Below are 23,162 nucleotides of genomic sequence, written 5' to 3' on the forward strand. Positions count from 1 at the left end.
CACCCTACAACACTAAACACCATGTTTTTAATGATTTTTCTATTTGTTTGTTGTAACATTTCATGTGATTTCAATAAGGTGTGTTTTTATTTTTCCCATTTTTCATGGGGTCATAGATAATAGACATGGGAAGGATCCTGAAAAGTCCTTTTCCAAAGCATGGTCATCTGCCTAACCAGTTCTGGCAGATATTTGTCTAAGCTACTCTTAACAGCTCCCAAGGATGATGATTACTTTACCTTCCTAAGCAATTTATCCTCAGTGTGTATGACCAGGCCTTGCTATAGAAGGATATTCTGATGTCTAACCTAAATCTCCTTAGCTATGATTTATACCCAGTACTTAACTCCAAGTAGACATAAAAGACAGTTTATTCCATTTTCGTGATTGCATAGTGGATTTTAGAGCACTTAGCAGGCTTCATTACAGATTCTTAGGTATACCTACCCTAGGGCCTCTGTTGGTCCACTGTTTTGGTGCTATGAGTAGTTAAACAGATTTTTAGTGATGAACATTCAGACATCTGTGCTTAGTGTGGTATAACATTACCCAGCAAAGAGTGGAGGATGAAGAATGCATTGTGAAAAAGGAATTCACAGGATATAGTGCACAGGAAGCACCTTAGCAAGCAGAACATAGGAATCTCATGAGGTTTTAGAGGTTTAAAAAATGAGTTTTGGACAATACAGCTAGTACTGCCTCACAACTATACAAAAGCTTGCAACCTAAGAAGATGAGACAAAGCAAATGGAGAATACTGGCTGGCTGATCTTAGGATGTTGTATTTGGTAATCCCAGCCTACTGCTGATACGAAGTGCCATTGGTGACCTTTGCAAAAACAAAAAAGAGAGAGAAGTGAGAATGACAAGAGCATGGATGCTTGGGTCAGCAAGACATGGAATGGAGCAGGCATGACAGATGGGACAGAGCAATAGTAAAGTAGTAGAGGTGAGAGAAAGGATGTCCATGGAGAAATGGGCATGTCGTAGAGGAAACTACATGGTGGTTATGGCAAACCTGGAGAAAGATTCTGCCTTGGGCTTCATAAAGAACCTGTTAAGATCACTTGCTGTGTTTTTCTGGCATTTCTGTCTCAGAACAGTTACTAGTTCATACTGAGATGGAAATAGTTGAATTTCCACCAGACTCTCTGCTTCTGAGTAAATTTTGAGTATAAGAGAAAAGAAATGTATTAATGCGATGCTAAACAAAAATCGACTTTAGTACACAGTTCAACAAGAAAGTCTTTGAAAACAGCATTGAGCTGTCTTTGATAGGAAACCTCACAGGTTTTTTTGTGTTGAGATGTGTCAGATATGTAAAAATACTTTAAATTTAACTACGTGATTAGTTATTTAATAACCACCTTTTATTCACATTATACATCTTTCCATTGTATTATTTTATTTGTATTCATGTCTTTTTTTTAATCTAAGTGCCTGAATTGAATCATGCCTGTTGCCTAAAGTGTGACTGCTATGCTTTGCCAAGTATTCAGTGTTTCTCAGTGTTATTCACATTTTCTTGTCTTAACCGGAGTCCTACGGAATTTGGTTTATTTATCTCTTAGAGTTCTACAAAGTTGTTTTCTTGATATGTATGTATATTTTTAGGCCAGTTTTCCCCAACTCATATTCTCTTGACATTTTGGTAGCTTTATTTCATATTCACTTCATCACCTTGGTTATTATTTCAGTAATAAGGTGACCAGAACTGTATACACTTTCTCAGTTAAGTACCAAGGTCATGAAGAGTTTAGAAGTCTTCCATTTTTGTGACTAGTTGTAATTTTGTATGTAGTCCCAGCATCTGCCTTTATGCTGCCATATCCTATTGGAAACTCATGTCGTGTTTTGTGTGTGTGTGTGTTTGCTAAGCTTAGTTTAATATCACTAGTTCCTGATTGATTTCTTCTGTTTAATATTACTGTTAAATTATTTTCCCCAGCTGTGCATTTTTTGTCTGAGAAGTCTGGAGTGAAGAAGCTGGGAAAATGGAAAGAAAGCTGTTGCAATATCCACATCTGAATATCTTGAGAAATGAATGCAGAACATTGACTCTCATGTTACTACTACTGAATATTTAAGTGGAACTGTCTACATAGATAAATTAGCATTATGTACGATAATATACATGGGCTGTGTGGATGATATATACTGCTTCCTATGTGTAACTTCTGTAAAGTATATCTGATCCTCTTTGTTCTATGTTATGCTTTACCCTGGACAAAATAGTTCTTAATTACCTAGGTACCTGAGTATTATTTTTTAGATTAGCTTTGTTAATGTTGTTCCAGTCTTTCATTTACTATCATCCAGATCTTGGAAAAAACATTTACTTGTTTCTCCTTTCTTTTTTTTTTTCCCTTCTTTTCACGAAGTCATTTCCTGCAAAAGTCAAAGCAGATCACAGCTTTTGCACATCACGATCTTTGGTCTTCACTAAACTAGTTTGCACTCTGATAACCTGTAGCCAAAAGGCATTGACTGACCAGCTCATCGCAGTGCGATACAGCATCTTGATCAGTATCATGCTGAGAGATTACTGTCACTGAACTTTCAGATACATCCCCCCCTGCCTCTGGTATTAAACTCCCCTGGCCATCTTATGGTTTGTAAAATAGAAACAATGGAAAAAACAGTCATTTTGTATCTTATTTTTCTACAGGATTTACAGATAATCAGTACAGATGAAAACCAGGTGTTTGTGGCTGTTCAGGAATGGTACCAGACAGACACGTACAACCTGTACCAGTCTGACCCGCAAGGTGTTTACTACTCTCTCCTGCTGGAGAACGTCCGGAGCACAAAGCAGCCAGAAGAGAATGTCCTGATAGATATTCTGGAGGTTGGTCTTGGTCTCTTCCAATGTATGTAGCCTGTGTGGAGTTTAATTTTTTTTTTATTATGATTGAGTAGAACTAATTTTACATTAATATATTTTCACAGTTGTCTTTAATGCAGGAAGACTAGGTTTTCTTTCTTAGTGCATGGTTGCTGGTTACATGTTTCCCTCCTGCCCTGATAACATGCTGTGCGCTCTGAGAATTCGATTCTTGGTATGAGGTTCCATGGATGCGCAAAACCAGAATTGGCTGGGTGGGTTTTTTTAAGATACTGAGCCGTGGAGCTGGCAGCACAATTTATTATTGAAGAAGTTGCCTATGTACAACCTTTTTCTGCTATTAATACTTGATTCAGTGATAGATTTCCTGACTTAGAACAGGACATCCTTGAGCCAGTAGGGTCTTATATAGTAATCCTGCAAGCCTTGTGCTAGGTTGTGTCAGCTCTGACAAGTGAAGCACCAACAAAATTAGATATTGGACAGCAAATCCACTTGCTTTCAGTAGGTGTCTTGTGCCAACGGCATTTGCTGTGAGACAAACTCTCCTGTAAACAAATCTGTCTTAGATTTTAGTATCAGTGCACTTGGCAAAATAAAAGACTGAAGAATATAGCATTTTGGAAGAGTAGCACAAACTGTTACCAATTCTGTTCCTGTTGATGATGATGACATTTCAATGCAATAAGGTGTACACTTGCTCTGGTTCCCTCTTGTAGCACATAGGACTGGCCATTACCAAGATATTAAACTAATGGACCTTTGGTCTGACACAGTTTGGCCACTGTTACTATCTAATCTGCCTGGTATTAGGTAAAAAAAATATAAGTGCACCAGACTTCTCTGGAAAAGGTTTGTAGTAATTCAGTGTACAAGTAGTATACTTGCAGAACTGATACATGGCTGTAATTAGACTCTTCTCGATGGGGAAAAACAATAGCTTTTTTCCCCCCTTATCTTCACCATCTTTGTTTAGCTTTTTCTTTCCAAGAGGCTTTAGTAGAACAAAAAAGTGTATCACTACCAGTGGTAATTTTCCAGAATTTACCTTTTTAGAAATGAGGCTTCTTAATGAGAGAAGCTGTACATTGTGTATAGCTACATTCTCACAGAGTGATTTATTGAGAGCTTTAGTTTGCAGCTCTTTGCTCCTGGTCACTCCTGCGGGATGCAAAGCTAAAAGGGAGCCAGGTGCAATCTCTTCTGCCTGTGTCACCTAGAGCATGTAATTTCAGATAAGTTGTGCAGAGATGCCACCCGGGCTGTCCTTTTGTCTTCAAGAGTTATTTACTTAAGTCACTTTCAATGATGATTTCAGAATTTCACAATGTTACTAAGGGCATATTTAATAATGTGCAAGATTGAGAGATCCTAGATTACTGTGTGTGCTGGATTAATTTGCAGAGTTGCACATGATAATGAGTAATTGAAAGACAAAGCACATGGAGCCATACAAATCAATTTTTAGAGCTATTTTTGGAATAGAATTGCACTATAGAACACTTTTATTTGCTTACAATAAGAAAGCCTACACCTTCCAGATAGCTTGTACGATAAATAATTAATGTTCATCATCTTTACTAGAATGTGATCAAGTACTCGTACCTACAAATAATGTATGGATTACACAGTACAAAATAGGTACTAAATATGACACATATTGCAGTCCTTGAGGATGGATTTTTTTGGTCTAGCCTGGGTTTTCTCTCTGGGCATTTTAATGCAAGTATCCCATCCTGGGAAGAGGAGTCTTCAGTGCAACACAGATAAAGTCCTTAATGGTTGACAATTTATCTTTCCACCAGTGCATAATTCTCCTTAAAATTTGTGCTGTTCATCTTCATTATCTTCTGCTGACCTCACTCCATCTTTTACTTGTACATCTGCTATAAAATCTTTTATAGGTATCTACTTCTCTGCATTCATTTTCTTCTATGTGCTTAATCTTTCTTTTGGACTGTATTTCTTTTCATGTGTGTGTGAAAGGGGAATAATTCCCAAATACTTGTTCAAAGCAGGAAAGAAAAAGAAAGGTAAAGTATTAAGTGACTGTCCAAAAGGAGCATGCCCTTGAAATTGCATCAAGTGCTGCCAGTGTGAACCAGTCACAAATTTGATGCAGGCGTATTTGCAAAATGGGCACAGTAATGTAATACTTCCAGACTGGATCTTGTTATGACTCCTCATAAAGATAGGAGCTACACAAGTTACGGTATGCATTTTTCATACTTTTTTTCCCCAAACAACAAGTCATATATATATAAATTTTAATCACAATCTTCTATTATATAGCTGTATTTTTTGTATTTCAGTAACTGCTGCTAACAGACAGAGGGGGGCTATCTGAACTGTGCTTCTTTCTACCAGCTAGTATAGAATATTACTTGGCTGTAAAATCAGTACTGTAACAATGCAGTAATTAATGTCACAGAATAGATAGTCATAGCAGAAAACCAGTTTATAAAACAGGTTTATAAGGTACAAAGTGCTTTTCTAAGAGTACTGGGGAACCACTAAGCACTGAACTGTTCTGGAAAATAGGTTCCCCAAGAATTAATACAAAAATCCAAACAAAATCAAAGGAAAGGTACTTCTGAATTTCCTTGTGTTCACCTGTCTTGGGTAGTAACTGGACTGCTCATCAGAGTAACTGAACACTCCACAATGTTTAAATGTCCTTTTTTCCATAGCACCTTGTTATTAATGTGAATTTTCTCCATTCTTGGTAAAAAGATACTGATGTCTCAATTTTAGATTAGGGAACCGATTCAAGGAGTAGAAAGTACACAAGAATTTGGGTGCCTTGGCATCACAATTTAATCCAGAAAGTAGATTTGACATGGAGCATTTACAGTATTTACAGAAAGAGTTAGGCATGTATTTACATAGGTCACAGGGCAAATAAAATAGAAAAGGCTACAGAGGGAGTGGAGTGTTCTAAAGCTGCCATTTTTTACACACCATAATTTTCTATTAGTTATTATTTTTTAGGCTAATGTGTACCACTCCAAACATCATACTTCAGAACTTACTCTTGAAATAGATGCCTGAAAATTATTTATTTCAGGCAGGGCTTATGCCTTTGATCCAAAATAGAACTGCTGAAGTGCCGGTCAGCTTTTATCTTTTAGAGTTGCAATGAGAAAAGTTAACTGACACAGTGGAAGGAATTTTTCCATAACCTTTCTGTGTCTGATTCAAACACTTACGCCCCATATTGTAGAGAGGAGACATTTAACCCAAGCTAGCAATATAACCATGATAGTCAGTCTCTCATTCCCCCCAGCTCCCAGCCCCAAATAGGGGAGAGAATTGAAAGGCAAGGGAGAAACTTGGATTGAGATAAACACTGTTCAATAAAATAACAAAATACTAATATACTAGTAGTAAATATATGTATAAATCAGAAATAGAATATAAAATAAAAGCTACTCCGTGGAATTCCTCATGAACTCTGTCCGCACCGAGCAGCCAGTCCCAGGAAACAGCACCTGGTCCTGAACAGCTGATCCTGGAAAGAGGGAAAAAAAAGGGGCAGAAAGGCCCAGAGGCCTCTGCAAACGGCAGGATGGCAAAAGGCCAAACTAAAGAAACTCCCAAACAGAACTCCCCCAAACAGGTCTCCATCCCGGCTCTGGAAAGAACTAACTGTAAGATCCCCACTCTCCTTAAACATGAAGCATGACGGTAATGGGATGGAATATTCTTATTGATCGGTCTGGATGTCAGCCAAGCTCTGCCCCATCCATGCCCCTCTTCCCAGCTGCCTCAAACATGTGGGCAAAGCGCTCAGAACATCCTTGGCTCTCAGACGAGAGCAATTAAAAGCATTAACTCTGTCCCAGGGCATTATCTTCATGTTCTCAAACTAAGTCCAAACAATGACCGTGCTAGCTACAAAAAAGAAAAGTTTCTACCTGCATTAAGAAAATTAACTAGTTTTCAGTCAAACCAGCACACAGTCCCTGATCTAATTATTTTTTAAATATTTAGTATTGTGTTCACTGGAAGAAAGACATACACAGAAATTGAACCCCAAGTCTCTACCTTCCCACATAAATGTTTGAACTACCAGGCTTTTCAGTCGCATTCACAGCTGTGCTGTCTCTGGAAGACAGAATACATAATAAAGCCCCAGCAAGATGAAAATGCTTTGAAAGTAAAGAAAGCAGGTTTCTCTTTTCTTCCCTCCTATTCCTTTCCTCACTTGCACTGCAAAGCAGTTGGCTCTTGTAGTATCTTGGAGTTGATTCTGAGCTTCCAGAATCCTGGATAAATAAGCCAACCACACACGCATGGCGTTTAAGGAAGAAGGAGCTCATGAGAGAGTGGGCTATTAAAACGTCTATACAGAAATTGGTTATCTAAATGTAAATATATTCCCAAGTTCTAGGGTGTTACCATAACCAAGAGAGCATTCTCTTTCTCTGTAGATTTTGGTCAGTTCCTTAGAAAAAAGCATACATTTAAAAACAATAGGTGTCAAATCCGTAACCTGCTGGAAGGGATGCCTTCTCTTCACCCTAAATGCTGACTTTTGTTAAATGAATGTCAAAGGGAGATCGTAACTGGTAGCTGGAAAAACAGGGAGGAGTAAGTATTTCAGATACAAAATAAATAGTAAATCCAGCAATGAATCATGTCAGCAAGAGGCAAATATTCCCAGTTATACAAATTGCTGGCTATCTTGAGCATTTAGTTGTAATGAATGCTTCACTTTTGCACATAAGCAGATTACAGAGTTGTACTATGCTGGAAATGAGTTGATATGTATTTTTCCGGAATTTTTCAAAAATTCAAGAAGCCTTATAAATAATTGCAAAGGAAACGAGCACACTTAAGGAAACCTTCAAATTTAATACAAGATCTTATTTCATGCCATTGAGTGGAATATTAATACATAACATAAATGTTAGGGCTAGAACTAAATGTATTAAGGTGCAATTACAGTTAGGTTGCTTCTAAAATTATCCCCATTAACTTTGACATTCTGAGTTGTAATAACTTTCTAATACAGATTGTTTTGAAATAAAATAACTAAGTTTGCCCAAGAGAAGAGAAAGCCTGTAAATTTTTTCTTTTCTTTTTCCCCGGAGGTTAAACAGGGGAAGGGAGGCTAAATGTGTGGAGGTAGGCTGGGTGTGGAAGTGATTCAGATGCTTGAGAGGTTAATTCAGCCCTCGCTGTTTCTTCCCTGGATGATCTGTCTGCATTTATTTTCTACAAAAGGCAATTGTGCTTCCTAATTCAGTGTTCTTTTAAAGGATATTCTATTGTATTTTGTTATTGTAACGTATTTGCATACTATTTATATGATATGGGTCACATCACTTTAGTGCCGAAGTCAGGTTGCTGTTACAAATGGCTTACAGCATTGGTAGAATAAAACTTTAGAGATGTCCATATTAAAAAAAAAAAAGCAGACCTGTAATTTTAATAGTAGTGTACAGCAAAGCCATGCTATCATAATTTTTGTATTTTGCTCTATAAACTACTTGTAACTTGATTAGCCTTCTGACACTGAGAGAACTGAATATCCTTTTCAAATACATTTAGAAATAGAAATCAGTTAGTAACTACACTCCCCTTCCCCTTTTCTCATTTCCTCTTATCCTTTCACCTTTTATTTTTTTTTTAAGGTATCATTCACTTTCCTAGTGGAGAAACTACCTGAGGTACACAGTTCAGAGCCACAAAAGAGCAGCTAATCAGGGATAATCCTTGTTGAAAAAGCTGTATGTGCTGGTCATTAACTCTCTCTCCTGTATGCTACAGGTCAGAGGTGTAAAAGGAATCTTTTTGGCCAACCAGAAAATCGATGGGAAAGTTACCACTCTGATAACCTACAACAAAGGTCGTGACTGGGATTTTCTAAACCCTCCAGACATTGATATGAATGGCAAACCAACAAACTGCAAACCTGTAAGTGGTCCTTTTTAGCCTATACTTTCTCTGAAGTGGCCAAGAATTATTTGTGTGATAGGATGTGCAGTATTACCACCACTTCAAGAGCTTTGTGCCAAGTTTACCAGCCAAACTAGTGTGCAAATCTACTTCTGTTGTATAAGCAGTGGTTTCTCAAGCTGTTAGTCCAGGCATCTTTTTGAGTGAGTAGTCACGACTCTCTGTTACACTGCATTTCTTATTGCAGAGCTGACTTTGACACAAAGAGGACATTCTTTCTGGTGTGACAGCCACACAACCCAGTTCAGAATAATCATGACAACAGTCATTTGTGTCTGGATATAAGGGGCGCATCATCAGTCAAATAGATCTTATCAATATCTCTTTCCATCTTTCATATTTTTGTTTCATCTTAAACCGAGGTAACCTTTGGTTCCCTGTTTTAGGGAAGTTTTGACAGTTGCTTGGAAATAAACACCACAGTTAACTGCATGAAAAAGTCCTTTTTTTTTTTTTTTTTCAAAGGTGATGTTGTTTCAGCTTGTTTAGATGTCCAAGCAACCCATAATATTTTGTTATTTGCGAGGCTGTACTTGAAAACCTTGTATTTTTCTCACTCTCTGCTCCTGGGCAAAAGACATTCTTTCAGTCCTGCCGCTTCCAGGGATTTGATCTTTCTCCATGTAACAGAAACGGAGGGCTGGAGTGGCTGGCCGCCTTTTAAAGAGTTTCAGGCCGTGCTGTACGTTTCAAGCCTGCAGGGCTGGATCTGGAGCTCTCGGAGAGTGCAGGGGTGGCCGTGGCAGCAGCTCCCAGGCGGTGCTGGAAGCCGCTCCTGGTGAAGCTCATGGCCAGACTGCTGTGAGCAATGTGACCTCTGAGTGCATGAGGAGCAAGAAGCAGTAAGTTGCTTAGCAAGGAAAGTTGATCAGATGTGTCCAAAAGCCGTTATACTATTTTTCATGCTACTTTGTTGTTGTTGTTGTTAACAAGACATTTCATTACAAACAGTTGTTTTCAATCATCTTTTACCAGTTATCTGGGACCAAAAAACCATGCAGTACTTGTTGCTATTAGTTATATTTTTTTAAGCAATTGTTCTGTCACCAGGGTTTTTTATACAGTAATTTCATCCTGACTTTTTTGAGTTTGGAAATCTTTGTCCTGAGCCAGTGGCAGACTATGCAAACACCACTAGAGATTCTTGTTAGTTAGATAGCTGCAGTTAATATTTCAGACTGGACGTTGGCTCCATGGGAAACAGCCGTTCTCTTTCTCTACAAAGACACAGATTGCTGAAGCTTCTCTCTGACTGGGCTTTCATTATTGTAGAAGCATAACTGTTACCAGTTGGTTTTGTATTTCGTTTGTTTGGTTTTTAAAACCTGTCATCTTCTTCCCCCACAAGCCTGATTGCTACCTTCATCTCCATCTCCGCTGGGCAGACAACCCCTATGTGTCAGGAACAGTCCATACAAAGGACACTGCACCAGGACTCATAATGGGGGCAGGTAAACGCATGAAATTATTTTTTAAGACCTGAAATGCGGCAGCAATTCTTTCTAGATGTATCTTTTGGTTTATAACAGTACAATATAGAAACATTGCCAATATAAAGCTTTGCCAGCAGAATAATCTTTTATTGGGTCTCTTGATCAGGCAATTTAATAAAAGTTAATTGAAGTCCCAGAGCTGTGTCTTCTAGGACAGATATATGAGGGGATATCTGGATGCTCAGGTCATCTAGATTCAGTGCACACGTTCAGCTTTACCTGGCAAACCTGATATCCTTGTAAACTTACACTTGTTATCAGAAATACTTTACACACAGTAAAGCTTGAATTTCTTCTGGCCTCATCCTTGAAATTGATAATCCTATGCAAATCAGCAGAACTACTAGATTCTTAGCATATACAGAAGTCAGATTGTTTGGGCCACATCACACACTGTTGGAATTTTACTGTTAGATTTAGGGAGAGCACATCTTCTGGAAATGACTGAAGATTATAAAGATCTGTGAGTGTCAGTTGATCACAGTGTGTCTGGGAACCATCAGTGCCTTGTGCTGTGGAAAAGCTAAATGTATTCTGAGGGCGAAGTAGGTAAATAATTGCCAATGGAGAGAAGGAAATATTAATACTCCGACAAAATACTGTACAGCAAACTTATTAATAAGAATATGTACAACTCTGATCATCAATTTTCAGGACCAATGAGCAGGTGCTAAGAAGGACTACTTGGCAGTTGATGGAAACAGAATATTTGCAAGAGGAACCTCATTAGCTGAAAAAAAAAAAGGACAATAAGGAATATGATTTTGGTTTTTTCCTGAAAGTGGGGTAGAAACAAGTGATGTAAACAAGAGGATAAGAACTAAAAACTAGAAAACAGTTTTTAACCATAAGAGCCTCGAAGTTCATCCTCTTAATAAGAGCAGTGTGGCTACCAATCATGAAGGCGAAAGAAAAAAAATCCCTTTAACGTGGAGTTTGGCTACTTTATAGAAGGCTTATAAAAACCAGCTGTTTGTGGTAATGGAAAATCTAACCTGTGACTTAAGGATAGTTTTGATTCTGTGCTTGAAAATAAAAGCACAGAGACTACTGAATATTGTTTTCATTTAAAAAATAATTAAATGGTGAACAGCTTTAATGCCGAGAGCATTTGGGAAAAGGCAATAACAGGATGTTAAAATTGCATCTTTTTAAACTCATATTTACGAATAAAAATTCCACTCTATTAAAGTTGCATAAATAGTTCTGAGGAATGCATATTTTTAGCTTATGTATACGTATAAATTGTGCAGACATAATATTAAATTTTATAGCTGCATATTAAAGTGTTCTTTATAATAACTGGTGTGCTCCCTTTAAGAAATGTAATAGGATTTTGCATTTACATTTGATTTTCGTGCATTTTAATCTTGGCAACAGCTTCTATTTCTCACAGCATCAACTATGAAATGTGTGTCAATTGATGTGTAAATTTTCACTATAAACTTGCAAAGAACTTTTCTATGAAAAATGTTTAGAGAAGTGTAGATTTTCCAGGTGCTAGTTTACAATAATTGCCTGCTTAGCTTCCAATCCAGATGGTAAATCAAGCAGGCAGTAAATTCTGCACATTCACACGCATTGAGGCAGTGCTGGAAAGTTCAGTTTACTTTTTGTCATATCAGGCCTAAATACATTGCTTACATTGTGATAAATTTATATCAGTTTTCACAAAAGTAGCATACCAGGGTGCTATTAGAAAAAGGATGAGGGAACAGGGAAATGATTGAGCATTTCCAAGTGTGTTTTGGAGTGAAGAAGTTGCAATTCACTTGGATTTTTCTCATGTCAGCATGTTGCCCCATTCTGATGGTGTGAATCACTCCCTTGGCTAAACACATCTTCTGCTTGCCAGGCAAAAACTGTCTATCTGGGATATTTAAACACAAATTGGTTGTATGTTTGTTCTACACTGTGACTACAAGTTTACAAACCATGAAATTTTAGCTTATTGTGCATTGACTGAAGAGATGTTACAACTGTATTAATTACCAGTAGTATAGGCACAGTGCATCTCTCTTTTTGGATTAGGTATCTGCATGTATGCTAAATTTAAGTGACTGGAAAAGATTTTCTGTATTAGAAGAATTATCGAAGTGTTGCACATGGGGATTATTTCTTTTCACTGTAAGCATGTCTAAAATCACGTGAAAATATGGGTAAATGCAGTGATAAGTAGCGCTTAAAACATATAAATTAATAGTAAATTGTAAATAAAAGTAAACTTCCGTATTTGTTTGACCTGGTAGGTACTTGCCAAAATACCTGAGCAAAGACGAACTTTTAATTATGCTCTTGAGATCTGTGGTTTGCACAGCTAAACCACCTTTCCAGAGAGCTTGGCTGGCCACTGGTCATCACTAAAATACATTGCTTTCTTTCACATCCCTGTGCTACCAACAGCTGACCTGGCATGTGCAAAGTTATTAATAGCTGGGAGAAATATGCTGAAGGGTAGTTAGTACCCCTGTATTCTAGTTTTCAAGACTGCCACCCCTGTGCAGGGATAGAGCATATGCTTTTATCCAGTTACTTTAAAGTTGGTCTTTACTCAGGACAAGTGAAAATCAAGAGAGGATTTGCTGTATCCCAAAGCAGTTTGAAAATGCTTATAAGAATGCAATTAATAGAAATGAAAGACAACTGCACTTCATTAAAAAATGCAAAATGCAGACCAGAATGTTTACTAAATTGAAGAAACAAGGTGTCAGAACATGACAAGAGCAGAGTCATATTGACTCAGGCCAAGAGTCCGTCTAGCACAGTATCCTGGCTCTGCCAGCGACAAAAGCCTTTGGGGAAGTGTGTATAAAGAATTCAGGTGTATATAGGTCCCCAGGCCATGTTTTGGGAGAAAGCACACACACGGGACTGTTTCTGGTAAGTTCTATGGTCAAGGCACAGCACCAGGTTTACCTCTGCTGACTGACACCGCTCGTACCTTGGCCTTGTACCCTCAGATACATCCATCGTGGCTGGGGGCACGCCACACGCCTCAGTTTGAGCACATCAGACACCATTTTCATGGCCTATAATATAACCCTCATCTTACTTCAGGTAATTTGAACTGAAAACAAAAAACAACCAACCACACCTCCCAACCCTCCTCCCCCGCAACACACAAACTACACTCCAAAAAGAAACCCAAACCACCCCCCACTGCCCTGGGAAGAAAAAAAAAGTAAAACAAAGCCAAAAAACCCCAACCAAACAACTCACCCCCAAAAAAACCTCCCAAAAGTACATCTTCTGGCCATGGTAGCACCAGCTGGGGAGGGCTGGGGCTGAGTGTTTGGTGGTGTGATCACAGTTGGGTCGTGCCAACTGGCCTCAAGCCTGCAGGACAGTCTCTGGCCTTCCTTTATTAAATGTATATGTGGTGCGTGCAATAATGCCCTTATTAGGGACAAAACACAAATCTCTAACAATGTCTTTATCAACAATGTGTTTAAAATTGGATGAGAAACGGAGAAAGCAAAGGTGAAGCAAACACTCATGGTAATTTGAAGAGTATTCTTTCCTGTTCCTGTCATTTAGCTACATAAAGGATATAAACTTGAGAAGCTTCTACAAGGTATTTCAAAAAGGTGGACCCAATTTCAAAGCAGTAGGGATTTTGAATTGGATCTATCTTTTTGAAACACCCTGCATATTACAGACAAAACTTCTTGAAACTAGATGGCAAAACACTCAGTATCATGTGTTGAAGGAATTTTCAGGCCATTTAGATCAAAAAGAGATGTTAAAATGATACCATTTGTAGCTCTGGCTTATAGAGCATTCAATGATTACCCGTTCCAGATGCAGTGACTTTTTCAGTACGAACATGAATTGCCTTCAGTGTATTATATTACCTTTATTTGTTACCACAGATGGATTTTGAGATCTAACACAGATCCACTAAAATGATAGAAAACTTTGCATGTTGTATTTGCACACCTGAGGAGTTACTGCAGACATTTGCAGCTGCAATAAGGGGAACAGGTTTGGAGTGATTCAGTAGGCAGACAGCACAGGGTGTGCAGTACAGTCTGAACACTTCAGGACGTGGTGGGAATGGTACTTACAAAGTGTAACTATTGGCTTCTAGTCTTGGGGCTGAGCATAATTTAGCTGTTTCTCACCTTCTGTATCACTTGGTCATGACATCAGTTGTGCACATGTGTTGCTGGCTGTCACACTTACAAATAAAGTTCATAATTCCACTCATATATAGCATGGAAACTTTCAAGATGCTTTGGTTGTACTTTCTGAGTGCTTCTGTGCCTTTGCAGTCATTTGTTTGCAATGTTATTAATGTCGGGGTTTTTTGCATTTCATTTGATATGAATTGGAGCTGTTGTAAAGGGGTTTATGAGGTGCTACTACGCTTAATCCAGTAACATGACACACTGCGAGGTAGCTAGATCCTTGAAGTAAAATTATGCGATTTACTTTACATCTCAAAAATAACAGAATGTCCCAAATCTTTGAAGTTTTTTTTTATTAGAATATAAAAAATAAAGTTCAAACAACGTAACTCTTTAAATAGAGAAAACTCATAACTCTTGTGAAACCCACGTTAAATAGAAAGGTTTGCAAATAAAACTGCAGTGAGTCCACTAAGTTCTTTGAAGGACTTAGTTTTATTCCAGTTCTACTTTTTCAGGCTAACAGCTTTCAAAGATGCCCTTGGCTTAAACTAATCACACCCCTGCTCTGTTTTCCTATGGAAATTTCCTTCTGCCTGTCACCCCTGAGATCTGCCTGCTTCCCTCTGCAGATAACCCGCTGTGCTTTGCAGGAGCCTCCCTGTCTCCATTGGTGATGCAGATTTCTTGCTGCCTCACCTGCTTGTTCTTTCTGAATCCACTGACTCTGTTCTTCCACAAGACGTTGTCTGCAGCGGCAAACTGCATTGTCTGCACATAGCAAACTGCAATTAAATTGAAAAGTTTTGTCCTCAGCTACAGAAAGGGTTTTCTTATGTGCTCGAAGACTTGACTTTATAAAGTTTGCAAAATTATGTAATATAACTGTGTCTCCTAAAAAATCTGGAAATATTGGAAACTGCAGCCTTCATTAATGCACAGAACATTATGTCAGCAATCAGAAGTTCCTGCATGCACCTCCTCTGGGTTTTTACCCTTGGCCTGGGGATGGGCTACTTTCAGAGGTCAAAGAGGAGTGAAGTCCTTTTTCCCAAAGCAGTACACCAGTCTTTATGCCAAGTCTGTCACCAGTTGCGTTTTTTGACAGAATGGCATTTCTCTTTAATGATAATTGAGTCCGCCAACTCCTTTTGCTCTTTTACCAAGAAAAGGCAATAAAGGTAAAACCACAGCTGGGTAGAAGTCCTGTCTCTCTTGTTACAGAGCTGCAATTACAAAGCTGTTGCTAATATCTTTCAGTCATTACCATATCAGCTGGATATAAAAGACTTTCTAATGAAGCGCAAGTTGATGCTGTTTAGTTTACAGACTAATTTTCCATTAGCTAAAGCAATTTACCACTTCACTTTTTAAAGTGCAGATCCATAGCAATTCTCAAAATGAAGACCTACTCATGCAAGTAAATTTCAGGAAGTGGTGAAAAGAGAGAGAATAAACAGCATTTATGCAGAATCAAAACTAGCAGTGCCTTCATTGAAGGTATCTGTGCAAAGAACGGCGTAGACTGACAGCAATAGTTTAGATTCTAGCAAGCGAATAAATACTTCTATTCTCAGCTATCCCGAAGAAAAAGTTCTGTGATAAATTGCAGAAGCACAAGAATATACCCATTTGCAGAAACGTATAGCAGTGAAAACTATATAGAGGAAAGTAAGAATAGCAAAAGAAATATGTTTTGTATAAACAGCAAATCAAACCTTCCTTCCCGTCCTTCAGTCCTGAGAAGGTGATTTCTCATTCATACCTCCTCCTAGTGACCAGATTAATCTTAGCTACACAAAGCTGATGGGATCTGTTCCTACTTCCTGATGAGATCTGAGATGCGGGAAAATATGATAATTTTTCTCGATCTTTGCTTATATGGGTTTTTAGGATTCAAAGTGATAGTAAGTTCAAAATGGCCATAAACCAAATAGATGTAAATAGACCTGTGTTTGAGGAGAAAATACAACTGAATTCAGCTGCTTTCATTTTGGAACTGTCTCATTAGGCAATATTCATGACGTAATCATGTTTAATTGTTGGAGGTATTTCTCTTACGCTGGAAGATCTGCCGAACTGAATGCAACGTGACTGTATCCAAAAGATGTAATTTTCCAAGGACTACTGGATAGAATAAACCCAAAAGTTGAATCTGTTCTTAAAAAAAAAAAAAAAAAAAGAACTTTTCATTAGGCCTATGGTCCTTTGTCTTGAACACTGATGGTGTGGTTATATTAATAATTTTCTGTCATTTCCATCGTGGAGGCTTCATTTTGACTGCTGGTATCACTAGAGCCTTTGTTTCTTAAAGCTAGGCAGCATTATGGAGAAATGATAACCCCGTTGTGAAGCCATGTGGTGGCCCTCACTACCCCAGCTGCAGGTATCAAGCCAGCGGTGGGAAGGTGAGACCATGGACCTCCCAGGCAAGCACCCCCAGCCTCGGTGCTGGCTTAGTGGTTGGCTACTTTAGGAAGGTGTTTTCAGGGAAAGAATAGGGGCTGTTCACTGCTTAAGTTACGCACTTATCTTTCCTTCCCACTTGCCACAACTGCTGTCACATCCAAGGGCAGTCATGAGGGTCATCCGTGCACTGTGAGCCTATGCTGATGTTGGCATATTTTTAATCTTACAGGTTTTACATGTACTCCATCCATGTGAGCCTGGTTCTTAAGTATGTGTTCAGTTCACATCACCTTCATCCACTGACTTTATCAAATCTCCTTATTGCCTACAGGAATGTGATGTTATTTTCAAAATGACACGGCCAACTAAATCAGTGCTGGATTACTTGGTAAATGAGAGAACATGGAGTGGTTTGGAAAGATTAAAACCCAAGAAGGGGCAGGGGCATCTTCTGAAATGTGAGCTGCAGTTGAAAGAAATGAACTAACTGCTATAAATTCCCTAAGTCAACATAAGGAATATCCTAATACAGTCTAGGCTATATTTAGAGTTAAATACCGTAGAGTTATGCCATTAAACAGTGGAGCACATGCAGTCGTGATGGTCCAAGTAGAGCGTGTATTTTGGGTAGCGGACACTGTCATTCCTCTCAGAAACCTTTCAGCACTAATGAGCACACTCTGCATAAACAGATCTGTTTTGATGGTAAAAAACAGCTACTTATGTAACACAGAAGTGCGATTTCATACTGCTAACCTAATCTCAAGTGTTTTCTTTCCTCATCTCTCCTGCTTAAGAGGATCTGATAACTTTTATCTTATTTTTACTGTAAAAACATGCAAACCGTATATTTAAGTCAAAGTCCCCTGGAGGATATAATTTAGAAGGAATTTAGCTGTGTTTGCTTCTCCCCTAGAATACTGCAAACTGCCTGGTGGTTTAATAGTTTGCTGTTTGAAATATTGCTTGTTAAAAGATGGAGGTCTTGGTGTTTGGAATTGTGTTTGCTAAGATCTTCTTCCACGAGTTTGTTTTAATACTTCCGTTTGTTTTAATACTTCCGTTTTCTTTGCAGGAATCTGAATGCTAGCTGCTGCTCCTCAGTGCTTTTCTCAAAATACTCAGTAGCTTTCAGGTTAATACTTAGGTAAATCAAGTAATTCTGTTTTAGATTCTTTTGAATTTATACATTTTTTCAAACCTCCTTCCCCCTCTTTTCAGTGTTAAGTATTTCTCCAGGTTCTAGATTTTGTCACCACTTCATAAAGTCTTACAAACAAAATGTTTTTTTATTTTAACAATTCAAGTTCAAGATGAGTAATTTCACAGAATGTGATTAAGGTTAAGATATGACTTCTGATTTTATGTGTGTTTCAGACTTGCATCTTAAACACGTGTTTTTTTCTAATAACTTTTCAGCATGAAGCAACAAAACTAAAATGTTGGTTTGACCTCCGTGTTTCAGTATTAGAATTAAGCCTCATTGGTCCCACCTATAGACAGCTAGCAATGTAAAGAAAGAATTTTTAAGTGTACATACATGCTTTTAAGCGGATTTTTCTGGCGCCACCAGAAATGAAGCCTGCTGATCATCTGAGTTGGTTTCTTGCTCTGACCTAGAAGCTTCTCACTCTGACTGGTGTTAGGACTAGATTCAACCTCTCTTGCTCATGTGGATGCAACCCTTGTTTCTTCCTGTTTTCTGACAGGTAACCTGGGATCCCAGCTGGTTGAGTATAAAGAAGAGATGTACATAACGTCGGACTGTGGGAACACGTGGCGTCAGGTAGGAAACGGAAGCCATGAAAGGCACCCGGAAATAATTTTTATGTACCAAAAATCATGACTTTTGTCATACTTAACTAATCTTTTCATACCCACTGTTTTGAGGGAGATGGCTAGTATTATCTCCATCTCACTTGGAAACTGGAAGAGATTAAAAAGGTGATATGCAAAGACTCAAATTCGTTGGGCTGTCAGGTTCTGCTGAAACTCAAATATTTTGGTCTCTTTAAAGAACTTATAAGTATCTTGTATAAAAACATAGAGTCTGTTTAGGTTTTTAATAATTTTAGTCATCTTCTTATGCTAAGGATAAAGTAGACTTGGGCTAGATCTTGCAGTACAAATAGTCCAAGCTAGAAGACATGGTTTAGGTAGAAAGACACAAATTTTCCTGCTTCGTAGTCTGAAAACTGGTATTTAAGCTGCTTCATTAAAACTGAGAAAGCAAAAATAGTTTTAAAAAAATAAACCTTTTTAATGTATTTTAATATGATTTAATAAATTCTGTGACTATAAACAAAGTATTAAATAAAGAAGTCATGCAGTATCTGTAATGCCATCGAATTCTAAATGTCTTTTGCTTCAATTTAAACATTGGACCTTTATTATGTGTTTTCCTAAATTTCTCAGCAATGTTTAATCACAGGAATATGTTCTTTCTGTGTGTATATGATCTGGAACCTACTTATAATGTGTATCCAGGAGGAAGAAATAAACAAAACCATAGATGAACCAAACAACAACAACAAACCAACAAACACACAAAACCCCCCACCAAAACCACAAAACACCCTCAAAGCACAAAAGTGTATCAAAAAGTCATTTAATTTCAGTAAAAATAGTGGTTTAGTGTACAACTGAAATAAAATTAAGCAGTGTTATTTTCTGAGAACAAATAAGTGTTACTGAGCTTGAGGAATTTGAGATGAAAAGAGGAAGATAAAGTCAGTTTCTTATATTGCTATTGTAAGCTGCCATTAATACTCCACAGAAGGACTTTCTTAAAGAAATACATTATTTTTGTCATGATAATGTTCTATGAGCTTAAAAGATAAAATTTTATGCCAAATTCCTTCTTGAAATCTACCAGATGATAAATAGGTGTTTAAATGCAAACGCTTCCCAGGATTTACAGTGGGTACTTGGTTGTTTAATATTTGCTAGAGGCCTCTCTAATAATTTATTGTCACCATTTGCCAAAGTTCTATTGTTTTTCTAGGGTGAAAAATAAGAAAAGAGCAAAGGGGATCATATTCATATTTTTGCTAATTTTAATTTGTGATACACTCAGGCAAATGTTCTGTGATGAAAATTGACCTTAAAATGACTATTCATGCTGTAAAATCTGACAAAACCTGATCCGTCATTATGGCAGTCAAAATGAAAACCACCATTGTTAGCTTTATTTTAATTAAAACTGCTACAAAGCCTTTGAAAGAGCTTACTCAATCTTAATATTTGTGATCAGAATGAAAATGTAGATTACTGTACGTATTTTATGGCCTCACCGTTCCTGATCAAACAGTACTTCCAGAGGACAGCGGTACATTTCCTTCTCTGTTGGAGTCCATGCAACAAAACACAAGGCTTCAGGAAATGGGAATTATTTACACAGTAAATTACAGGTTTCCTGAGCTGGCAAAAGCAGAAGAAAGCTGATGTTTTGGCAGAACTCTTTTAGTGGGTTTAAGTCAGTGACTTGGAGCCTTTGCGGTTGTCATTAGCGAGTGCCTGTCACCTTTCTCACATCCACACGTGATGTTGCAGAGCTGTCTGCAGACTCGAAGAGGATCAATCTGTGCTTGAGGAAGGGACAGACCAATGCAGAAAAGTAAATATAAGAGACCTTGAAGAAAAGACAGTTCAAGGAATTAATTAAAAGCTTTCTTGACATAATACCAATATTGGTTCATAAGAATATAAGACTAGGAGGAAGGTCAAAGATTGCGTAATTCAACTATGTGCCCCAAGACAGCATCAAACGAACTAGGAACATCTCTAACAAAGGTTTGCCAGACCTGTTTGTTAGTCCTTCAGTGCAGGAGATTCTGCAGTCTGGCTACATGGTGTTTCACCATTCTTCATAGATTTTTCTGAATATTTAACATAAGCCGGCCATGTTTTTTGCTGCTGTTCTTGCTGTTTCACAGATTTTGGAAGGTAAGGGGATTTCTTCATGTCTTTGGAGAGGAGTAGCTTCCTGTCACCTCTGAATAACTTTTCAGATGTTGAAAGGTGATCCTCATGTCTACCCAGAGTACAGGTTTTTTCCCTTGGAAAGCAGCAAACTCAAATTCACTGATGTTCCTCATGGATCAAATTTCTGAAGTGCTTTTCCTTTTTGTTGCTTATTGACTCTCATGGACTATCAAATATGACTGCCCTCTCCTGAAGTGTGGTAAAACTGGATGCAAAATTAAAAATTTTTTCAGTACTAAACAGAAAGAAATGATTGCCCTTGGTGTCTTGACATTACTGGTACCTCATTTTGGAAGATTTCTCCTCTTTGCACTAGCATCACATTGTTGACTCAGATTCAGTTTGTGATTCATAACTGCATCCAGTCCCTGAGTTACTGAATTTTTAATACATTCTCAGTTAAACAGTGATCATTTTCCTTCAATAATTTCTTAACCAGCTGTTTACACATAAAATTATTTCAACGGAACCTGTGTTTCCCTAGTTTGCATATGGTAAGGTTCAGGAAGACTTACTGTGGTAGGATATACAGCCAGTGTTCATAAGTAGAAATAAAAATGCCCAAATGAGAGTTTTGTGAAATTAAGTAAATAGTGGTGATAAATGGAAAAGTAAAAACAAGGATTCCGATTATATGTAGCCACAATATCACTTGGGCTGGCACCAGTTGTGCTCCTGCTGTTCTTTTGCATGATGCCTGAGCTGCCTGTTTGTCCCTTGAAACCATTGCTCTTGGTGCCTACGCTTTTAAGGCAAACTGAATTTTGTGTCTCTGTATGGTACAACATTGCACTGTAAATAGCAGTAGTTGAGGAGCTGATGGACAAGTAGTTTAACTATCTGTGCAGCAGCAGCGATCTGGCCTGTATGAGAAGGGTATCTCACCTTGACATTATAATGAGCTACATGGTGTGATGTGAACCATGAGGATGTAATCTAAGGTGAACTTGTGGGACAGATATATCTATTTGGAAGATTTCTCTATTGTACCAGAAAAAGACAGTATCATAAAATGTGTTAATGAACATGATACTGAGTCAGATAAATGAATGTTGCATCCTGGGGGAAATGGGCTACCTTTGAACACAATTTCAGACCATGCAGGTTTTAAACTTTTTTTTTTTCCCCCCTGAGGGGCCTGTTTTCAGTACTGATTTTTAAAATATTAGGATACTCTGTCAGATGCTAAGGGTGACCTTGTTTATACATATGAGTGTTTTAGTTCAAAAAAAACAAAAGTTCTGTTCACAGTTATGGTTGCCATTGCTATTTCAACAGCATCTATTACAACACTGTGTTTGAAGTAGGGCAAACAGAGTAAGAGAAAGGTCCAGCTTTCAAAAGAAATTACTTGAAAAAAATCAGCAATAGAAATCTTTTCATATTTGATCTGCTACTAAAATAGCTAGTGTAGCAACAAAATGCTCAGTTAAGCTAGTAAAGGTACACAGAAATTCTGTTGTATGTCCAGGAACTGAATCTAGATCTCTAGAGCTACAGTCCAGTTTGTTGGAATATTATTTCCCTATGTCAAATTCTTTTGTATCGAAGCAATTTGTAAAACCTTCGTTCAAGCAAGAATAAATGTTTTTCTGCAGACATCTTAAGAGATGGATGTTAACACCTTTAAGCACGATAGGAAAGGCTGCAATCTCAGCCTCTGTCTCCTGGGGAGGTCCAACTGGCTCATTCTGTGACACAAAACTTCTGTTTCCAGATTTGAATTTAAAACGGATGTCACTTCGTGAGAGAAGCAAGTGACTTTGGGCATTTTTGGTTACTTCTGAAACTTCTGTATCTCTGAGTAAAATTATGTGGAGTATATTTCTCTAGGATCATTTAAAAATGTTTTCGTTGACTTCATGGAGCTCTCCTAATTGCTCCCAGCAGATATTCCTGCCTGAAATAGCTGCTGAAGTTGTTAGGACAGACACGGGGAAAAACATTTAGAGCAGAGGGAGGACAGGGAGAGAAAAGAAGTTGACATTATGATTATGAAGCACATAACATGCTAAAAAAATTACAGAAGGAAAAAATATAGAAATAGGTTATAACAATCTAGTTCTGTGGTGGCTGGCTACTAGTAAGGATCATAATAACTTTATTATCTGGCTTTAGTTAGTGGAGACATATGCATCAGAATTAGTGGCTGACTGAACATACATATCTCATGTTCGTGGGTTTGGACTTCAGCTCTGACACTGGGACCACCTTTGCCTAAGTCTTTGCAAACTGTTTGTCTTGTTTTTGTTTCTAGAAAGCACAGGTAAATATTTACTTTTGTGCTGAACTCCACAGTCATGAATTCATTAATTCTTTTCAATATACTGAAGATGC

The 23,162-nt window shown here is 37.9% G+C and overlaps 1 protein-coding gene across 5 annotated transcripts in view; it reads left to right on the forward strand.

Annotated features, from left to right (window-relative positions):
• The window catches only part of SORCS2 (sortilin related VPS10 domain containing receptor 2), a 605,494-nt gene that overhangs the window by 528,633 nt on the left and 53,699 nt on the right, over positions 1–23,162 (forward strand). For all 5 annotated transcript variants that reach the window (XM_065633605.1, XM_065633601.1, XM_065633603.1 and 2 more), the window contains exons 9-12: positions 2,669–2,848; positions 8,621–8,767; positions 10,158–10,260; positions 18,551–18,627. In XM_065633605.1, coding sequence (XP_065489677.1) covers positions 2,669–2,848; positions 8,621–8,767; positions 10,158–10,260; positions 18,551–18,627 — 507 coding nt within the window. The remainder of the gene's footprint in view (positions 1–2,668; positions 2,849–8,620; positions 8,768–10,157; positions 10,261–18,550; positions 18,628–23,162) is intronic.

The sequence above is a fragment of the Caloenas nicobarica genome, chromosome 4 (assembly GCF_036013445.1).
Source record: "Caloenas nicobarica isolate bCalNic1 chromosome 4, bCalNic1.hap1, whole genome shotgun sequence".
Lineage (NCBI taxonomy): Eukaryota > Metazoa > Chordata > Aves > Columbiformes > Columbidae > Caloenas > Caloenas nicobarica.